Here is a 9,316-nt window from a genome sequence, read left to right as displayed (position 1 = left end):
CGACCAGCTACTCAGTGTACTTTGGGCATATCGTACCTCAGCTCAGATCCCTGCAAAGGAAACACCGTTTTGATTGGTATACAAAACTGAAGCCCTAACCCCTGTAGAGGTGACCTAAGCTTCGTTCCGGTCAACAACGTTTGAAGTATCACAGAACGAAGCAAAGCTCCAAGTAAATGTCGACTTCCTAGATGAAGTTCAAGAAGAAGCTCTAGTTCAAAATGAAACCTACAAGCAAAAAGTGCAACAGCATCACAACTGAAAGGTTCGGCCACGAGGATTCATAGTAGGTAACTTGGTCCTTAGAAAAGTAGTTGCAGCAGACCTGAGAAGTGAAGGCAAGTTAAGTGCGAACTGGGAATGCCCATACATAGTCTCCAAAGTGGTTCGCCTTGATACTTACCACTTGCCGACGCAGGGGGTACAGCTATACCAAGAGTATGGAATGTCGAAAATCTCAAAAAAATTTACCAGTAGATCACATTGAAGTCCTGCACGATCGGGCATTAGTTTTATAGATTTTATATTCTCAGCACCTTAGTTTTCATATTTCAATTATTCAATTTCATTCATGGAGTGGATTGGACTCTATTTCGAAGCAATGTATTTGTCACAAAGTGCATGTCACATATCAATAAACGAAGAAGCTTCTCTTAAATATCCAGCTCGTTTAAGATCGAGCTTCAGCTCGGCAACATCTAAGACCGAGCTCCAGCTCGGCACTACCAAGACCAAACCCAAGTTTGGCACCCCAAGACCTTAGCATCTAAGGCATTAAGACCGAGCTTTAGCTTGGCGACGTCCGAGACCAAGCTCCAGCTTGGCACTACGAAGACCAAACCTAAGTTTGGCACCCTAAGACCTTAGCATCTAAGGCATTAAGACCGAGCTTCAGCTCGACAACTTCTAAGACCAAGCTCCAGCTCGGCACTACCAAGACCAAACCCAAGTTTGGCACCCTAAGACCTTAGCATCTAATGCATTAAGACCGAGCTTCAGCTCTACAACGTCCAAGACCGAGCTCCAGCTCGGCACTACTATGACCAAACCCAAGTTTGGCACCCCAAGACCTTAGCATCTAAGGCATTAAGACCAAGCTTCAACTCGGTAACATCCAAGACCGAGCTCCAGCTTGGTACTACCAAGACCAAACCCAAGTTTGGCACCTCAAGACCTTAGCATCTAAAGCATTAAGACCAAGCTTCAGCTTGGCAACTTCCAAGACCGAGTTCCAGCTCCGCACTACTAAGACCAAACCACCCAAGTTTGGCACCATAAGACCTTAGCATCTAAGGCATTAAGACCAGGCTTCAGCTTGAAAACATCCAAGACCGAGCTCTAGCTTGGCACTACCAAGACCAAACCTAAGTTTGGCACCCCAAGACCTTAGCATCTAAGGCATTAAGACCGAGCTTCAGCTCAGCAACATCCAATACCGAGCTCTAGCTTGGCACTACCAAGACCAAACCCAAGTTTGGCACCTCAAGACCTTAGCATCTAAGGCATTAAGATCGAGCTTCAGCTCGGCACTACCAATACCAGACCCAAGTTTGACACTCCAAAACCTTAACACCTAAGGCATCAAGACCGAGCTTCAGCTCGGCAACTTTCAAGATTGAGCTTTAGGTCGGCACTACCAAGACCAGACCCAAGTTTGGTACTGCAAGACCTTAGCATCTAAGGCATTAAGATCGAGCCTCAGCTCGGCAACTTCTAAGACCAAGCTTCAGCTCGGAACTACCAAGACCAAACCCAAGTTTGGCACCCTAAGACCTTAGCATCTAAGGCATTAAGATTGAGCTTCAGCTCAACAACGTCTAAGACCAAGCTCTAACTTGGCACTACCAAGACCAAACCCAAGTTTGGTACCCCAAGACCTTAGCATCTAAGGCATTAAGACCGAGCTTCAGCTTGGTAACATCCAAGATCAAGCTCCAGATCAACACTACCAAGACCAGACCCAAGTTGGGCACCTCAAGACCTTAGCATCTAAGGCATTAAGATAGAGCTTCAGCTCGGCACTACCAAGACCAGACCCAAGTTTGGCACTTCAAGACCTTAACATCTAAGGCATTAAGATCGAGCTTCAGCTCGACACTACCAGAGACCGAGCTTCAGCACGACGTCATTACGGTCTAAGTCTAGGCATAACACTTCAGGAGAATATGATGCATAAGGTAAACCCAAGCTCAATTAGACAATGAAACTATGCTTACAGTGGAATAAAGAGAGGCACAATGAATGAAGAAAAAAAATTTCATTAATAAAAGAGGGAAACCTCAAAATTACATTACTCCCAAAGGAGACATTTACATAAAAAAAAAAGAAGGGAAGAAAGAGGAAAATTACATCACTCCCGAAGGAAGGAGAAAGAGAAGAAAATGGAGAAGATAATATCAGGATTGCAGAGATTGGGCATCCAACTCAAGAAGGAGCAAGAGGGTTCATTTGATAGCTTTTGGGTTAGCTTGAGTCACCTCTTCACTAACCTCGGCTTGACCAACGAGTTGCACTGAAGGAGCTGGGGTAGGAGCGCACTGCTCATAGTCTGACAAATCATAGTCTGACATCTTGCCCAATGTGAACTGAATGGCATCTTTCGAGCTGGCTTGGAATGAAGCGACATTGATGTCAATCAACCATTTCTGACCAACTTTGGAGTTTAGTCACCTCTCAGCAGCAACCTCATCATTCGACGTCAGCTCGTCCTGATGCTTCCTTTCCAGCTCGGCAATCCGAGCTGCAAGTTCAGCCTCTTTCTTCTTGTTGGCTCTTAAGCCTTGGCCAGCTCACTCTGGAGCGCATCCTTCTCCTTGACCAGGTTGCTGTTGGTCCTGAGCTGTTTAGCAACTTCACGCTCCAGCTCGCCAGCTCTCTCCTCGCTATCTCTTACCTTTTGCTCCTCAGAACGGGCCCTTTCTTCTCATTCTCCAACTGACCTATGGCTATTTGGAGATCCCCACAAAGATGCTTCACCTCGTCGTCAGCCTTAGCATGGCCAACGGCTATGCTCTCAAACCATTGAGCATCCTCAACCTCAAAAGTAAAACTTTGCAAGGACCCAACGGAGTAATAAGTACTCGAAACATAAAGAGAACACGAAAGAGAGAGAAGCGGGGAATACTTACGTCACCCATCCGAACGTAGATCTGATCCGTGAAGTCGATGTCATATGACTTCTTCACGGGGGCAATATCCCTCTTAGGACTGCTCTAGCTATACCAAACCCGAGCAGTTATAGAGTCCAGCACAGTTCCATTCTCCATCAGGTCCACCTAGGGATCCACGAGTTGTTTCCCCGTCTGAGCCACCTTGGGAGGGTTTCCATGCTGCTCATCATCCACAGGTGAACGCCTCCTCTTCTGGCCATATGGGCTTACTGTAGTCTGGTCTAGTGTGCCGGTCTACCCTGGCACCTTCTCCCCAGAGCCCACTCGCTCCTTGCCCTTGAGAGAGCCCGGGGTCCCATGCCAAGCTGAGTATTGACCGATCGGGGGCATCTCCTTCCCTAGCTTGCCCCCAATATTGATTGGTGAGGCCTTGTTTCCCATGCCAATGGGAGGGGCAGCCTTCGCACCAAGCTTTGGGCTCGGTGCGGCCTTGCCCTTGTCGATAGTCTTTTTGGCGACCTTCTCGGCCGCTTCCTTCTTCCTCACCTCGGTTGCTGTGACAAGGCCTTTATTGTCAACCTTTACATTCACCACTGCAAAACAAAGATGAGCCGAACTGAATTAGTATTGAAATCGAGCTGAATTTGAAAGAGAATCGAGCTGAATTAGTATGAATCGGACTCAATCGAACCCTCACTAGGGACTTCACTCAGCTCCTACTTTTGGAGGAAGTCCTCGTCCTACAACATCCAAATGTCCATACCCTCCCCACCCAAACACATTTTATATGTTTGGAGGTCGATCGGGGAGAGATTGGGAGGTCAGTTCAGCACTAAAAGTGTGGGCCTCACCCAGCTACTCTTGAAGGGGTTCCCCTCCATTGTCATGTAGCAGTACCTCTCCTTTCACTTCTTCACCGAGGAGGGCATGTTGATGAACATCTTTAGATCACTGTAGGAACCAACCCTATCCCTCTTGGTGAAGTAGTACCACCCTGAAGTGTGCCTTTTCACTAAGAACATCTTGCGGAAGCCGCCCAACATCACAGTCTGGCCTAGCTTCAAGACAAACACCTCAAAGCTAAGAACAGTGCACCAGGAGTTCAGTGTAAGCTGACTTGGGGCAAGGCACCAGTGCTCCAGGACTGAGTTGACCAGCTCGGGCATCGGGATCCTAAGGCTGCTCTGAAAGGTGACTTCTTAAAGGGCCATCTCGTCCCCAGAGGCATCTACAAGTTCATCTTTGTCTAGGATACGCATCACCATGGCATCGGGGATGCCATACCAACCCCCGATAAGGTCTCGAACTTTGGGCGTGAGGATGCTCGGGGTGTTAACTACGATTTTCTTTTCTCTCGAGGATGAAGTAGAGCCTTCCCCCTCAGACTTTGCTAGGCCTTCCTCAGGGACTTCAGTGCCTGATGGGCCTGCCATCGAAGTGCCTACTACTGCAGCACTGGGGGGTTGAGTTGGGGTATCTGAGCTAGGATCACCCCTGGTCGGGACGGTCTCAAGCGAGACCACCTCCACAAACTCAGTACCCAAGCTGCTACCGTAGCCCGAGCTGTTGCCTGAGCCTGAGTTTCCACCAGAACCTGAGCTATCGTTGGAGACAAGATTGCTGGAAGTGTCATCACCGGAGGACGAAGGATCAGGAATTGGACACTTTGGGTGGTTTTCCCCAGGCCTCACGGTCATCAAGGGGGTCTGGTTGGGCGAATCAGGGTCACACATGGACACCATATCGGGATCACTAGGACCAACGCTAGGAAACACGGAGGCCTGAGCAGAAGAAGAATGACAAGTCACAACCATAGTACGATCTTACTTACTTGTTGTAGGACGAGCTTGAACGTGACACGCTTGAAAGGACGAGCCGATGAGGACGGGCAAGTAGGAGAACCTTGTTGTTCACAATGCCGCGCTGCTCTGAGACTTTGTAAATGTCCGTGCTGAGGCTAGGACTGAGTTGAACTGACTTTAACACTAGAACAAATGAGAAGTCTTCTGGAAAAAAATGTGTCCTATTTATAAGAGAAGGCGGTGGAGAATGGACAACTAGATCTAGCTGAGAACAATGGTGAACCAAAGCAACCTCTTTGCCTGCCTGAGGTGAAATTATAGTGCCGTGACATGTGGCAGAACCAATATGTTTCACGCTGAACAAACGACACACGATCGCGAAAGTCAATCACTTTTAATGCTCTAGCTGTCCAAACTGAACTGCTAGAGCGGGGGGCTGGTGATAAGGGTAAATCTCTCTGACCATGGCACGACCATGTAGCGTTCAAACTAATGCTGCACTGCCACCTTGGCATTTCATCAGGTCGAGCTGCCACCTCGGCCCCCATCAGCCCGAGCTACCACCTCAGCCTCTCCTCTGGCTTAGCTACCACTTCGGCCCGGCATCATCAGGTAGGGCTCCCAGAAACATGCTTTCATCCACTCCTACGTTCAAGAAACGTAATCCCTGATCACAAGGACGAGACTCTATCCACTACACATCATCGAGGCATCCACCCCTCCCATGACTTGCACTTCCGAGATAAGAGGGGAATACTCCCCTAGTATACCCTAGGATTTGGAATATTCCTAGCATTAGAGAGTCGTTCCTCTCAAGGACTCCATGCCCAGTAGGACTCTCCACGAACTTCCCCCTTTCTCCACTCCATCAGTAGCCTATAAATACCAAGGTAAGCCTCCATTGTGGGGATCGATAATTTCTTTTGACTGAAAACTCTCCTGAATATTCATTGTGAAAATATCTGACTTAGGCATCGGAGAGTCCCCTATCGGGTTAGCCCGGCTCTCCCCATTCATCTCTTCTGTGCAGATCGGCTGGAGCATCAGCAGCTGCAAGGAGGATCGGCTGGTGAATTTTTACCGCATCAAGTTACCTTAAAAAAATGCCGTAAATTATTACAAGATGGAGAGGATAACAAAACATTAAAATAACCGAAACTTATTTAAAAAAAAGAAGTTTCTTTGCATGAATTTGTATGAAAATATATGATTAATTTGACACAAACCCAAACTGATGCATTAACAAATCGAAATCAAAATATTATTGGTTTGATTTGGATTTCATCACTATCGCACCGAATTGACCGATTGACACCCTAGCTCATGAGGGGCGAAAATGAACAGGACTAAGCGATCTGCTGAAACTGTGAAATGTAAAAATGCATTGGTAAGAAAGCGTTCTATTTGAGGGAAGCACCCACATGAGCAGATATGAATGAAACGGAAGCAAGAATATCGACTTGAATAACATAAACATTGGTAAGAATCCGACAACCCAAAAACCTAAGGGTACTTTTGTAAGATTCGTTCACATAGGATGAGTCTGGACGTAAGATCAGATCGAAAAACGTACTCGTCGATAGACATGTGAATATTCATTTACTAATTACTACCCTTTGTTGATCCAGATGAATGGAAGGGTGCTAGGTTGAAAATTGTCCAGGCATTTAAATTTGTTTTCGGTCTCCAAGACTTTCGTGACAATGGGAATTGACAATTATCACACTCCACATAAAGCTTATAAATTTATACCAAGGAAAAGCCTTCTTTCTCCCTGCTCTCAGAACCGACGCCTCTTATTCTGAAAATTAATTATTTTTTCACGGTTGCAGTCGGAGGAAGCTTCAGATCCCGTCGACCATGGCTTCCGTCGAAGCAGATGGGAGTAAGACCACCAGTAGGACTTCGTGCCATGTGGTAGCGATGCCGTATCCAGGAAGAGGCCATATCAACCCCATGATGAACCTCTGCAAGCTTCTAGCTTCGAGAAGCAGTGGCGGTGATGATGAGGGTGATATTGTAATCACCTTCGTGGTGACGGAAGAGTGGCTGGGCTTCATAGGCTCCGATCCCAAGCCTGCTAATTTACGGCTACGCTCTATCCCTAACGTCATACCGTCGGAGAAAGGCCGCGCCGACAACTTTGCTGGCTTCGTGGAAGCCGTAATGACGAAGGTAGAAGGTCCATTCGAGGAGCTGCTGGACCAGCTCGAAACACCACCGACAGCTATGATTACCGATAATTACTTGACGTGGGCCGTAGCGGTGGGGAATCGAAGGAATATTCCGGTTGCATCGCTTTGTACCAATTCGCCGTCCGTCTTCTCGGTGATCTACCATCTCGATCTCCTTGTCCAAAACGGACATTTCCCTGTCGACCTATCAGGTATTCCGCCATTACACCTAACCACCTAACTCCTAACCCCTAAGAGCATAGCCGCCACTTGGTACTAGGGTGTCAACGGTCCGGGTCGGTGCGGTTTCGGTCCGGTTCCACCGGTTTCGGTGTGAGTTTGGAAGAGACCGAAACCGACCCAATAAGGATTTATCGGTTTCGGTCCGGTGTCGGTTTCGGTGCGGTTTGGGTTCGGGTTGGTACCGGTTTGGATTTATTAGGTTCATTTCGGTTTGGATCGGTTTTTTAAACCGGTATGAAGCCATTAGGAAACAACCAAATGATGAATTGTTGAACTTCGATTTCTTAAATCGATTTGTAACCGGGTTGGTTTTGATTTTTGGTCTAGTTTGAATTCGATTTTCCATACAAATGTATATAAAACTATTCAAATTTTAATTTTTTTAATGAATTTTGGAGTGTTTCGGTTTCTTACCGGTTTGGTTTCGGTTTCGGTCCGGGTTTTGAGCCGGTTTCGGTTTGGTTTCGGGTTCATCCGGTTTTCGGTGCGGTTCGGTTTGGTTTTGGGGTTACAATACTTGAAACCGAACCGAACCAATAAGGCTTCGGTTCGGTTTGGTCCGGGTTGTTATCGGTTCGGTCCGGCCGGTTTTACCGGTTCGGTTTAGGAATTGACACCCCTTTATGGTAGTACTGGACTCTTGGGCCATGGGCTGTTGAAGTCTGACAAGTTTCGTGGACTGACCATGGCTATTCCTCTTACCCAAACAAGAGATGGACGAGATTTTCTACTTTCAGATTTTCGGAAAATACTTGCTTCTAAACTATTTCAAATAAAATTGACATTCTCAATAGATTATTTTGCTTGATAAATTGGACTGTTAGAGAAATTTAACATATGACTATGTCTTTATGTGAAAACTAGAAGAAAGTTTTCCTTCATGGGTGGAAGATGGTTCACTCTTAATATATTCTCAAAATACCCTCCTGGTGCCTTCCCACGACGGGTTCCCATGGCCCATGGGTCTAAGAAAACTCAGTCCTGCAAGATATGTCCATGAAACTTGGTCACTTTGACAGCTACCACATTTCTTTGTTTTTTTTAAGATGGCTAGCTATGCATGGTAGTATAGTCAATACTCAATAGTGAACCTAAAAAGGAATTCTTACTATAAGCAAGCATGAACCACACTTTGTGGGCTCGGGATCCTTTGTGTGTTGATCGTCTAGGTCTAGCCCATAACTACTTGAACGATTGAGATGTGTTCAAGTGGTGATCTAATGGCTTTGGGTGTGGCGCCTTTGTTTTGATCGGTAGAAACATAGCCGTTGGATCACTGCATGGTCATGTGTCAATCGTCCAGGTAGCTATGGACCGACTTGGACGATTAGTTCTCTGGAGAGGAGCGGGATCCATCTTGTGGATACATCATTTTCTTTTAAAAAAAATTAAGAAAAAGAACCTTGTCCGTCTTATATATCCAACTACCTCCGCCATAGTTGAATATTTTCACGTCCATCTATATCTCGATGTTCCTACTTTAGACTGACAAAATTCCACTCGAGCACAAATAGGTAGCGATGTTTTTCCCAATTACAAATATTACTTTGTCAAGGGCATGTCCTCGGCGCGCGTGTATATATATATATATATATATATTTTTGGCTGTAACTCCGGGTTTTTTTTTTGTTGTTCTGTAAAAGCTGTAACTCTGTAATTCGCGCTCACATAAAATTGAAAAAGAATTGATGATCGAAATTATAACGGCTCTATCATGTGCTACAGTACCAGAGAAGGGAGGTGAATGCATCAGTTATATCCCGGGGATCCCTTCCATTTGCTTAGCGGACTTGCCAAGAGGCTTCAATAATCCCACTAATCAAGAGCTGGAACCAGTCAAGAAAATCTCCTCCTCGATCGTGAAAGCAGAGTGCCTTCTACTCAATTCCTTCTACGAGCTTGACACCCAAGCCATAGACGCTTTAAGGGCAATACTCCCCTTCCCAGTATACCCAATTGGCCCCTCCATACCTCACATGACACTCAA

At 46.4% G+C, this 9,316-nt stretch overlaps 1 protein-coding gene across 1 annotated transcript in view; it reads left to right on the top strand.

Moving 5' to 3' along the window:
• The first annotated feature begins 6,604 nt into the window (after positions 1–6,604).
• Positions 6,605–9,316, top strand: part of LOC122085666 (UDP-glycosyltransferase 87A1-like) — a 9,186-nt gene continuing 6,474 nt past the window's right edge. The window contains exons 1-2 of the mRNA XM_042654160.1: positions 6,605–7,298; positions 9,055–9,305. Of these exons, the coding sequence (XP_042510094.1) occupies positions 6,773–7,298; positions 9,055–9,305 (777 nt within the window). The 5' untranslated portion in view covers positions 6,605–6,772. The remainder of the gene's footprint in view (positions 7,299–9,054; positions 9,306–9,316) is intronic.

The sequence above is a fragment of the Macadamia integrifolia genome, chromosome 8 (assembly GCF_013358625.1).
Source record: "Macadamia integrifolia cultivar HAES 741 chromosome 8, SCU_Mint_v3, whole genome shotgun sequence".
NCBI lineage: Eukaryota > Viridiplantae > Streptophyta > Magnoliopsida > Proteales > Proteaceae > Macadamia > Macadamia integrifolia.
Note: the sequence above shows the minus strand (reverse complement) of the source record. Positions and strands in the feature narration are given on the sequence as shown.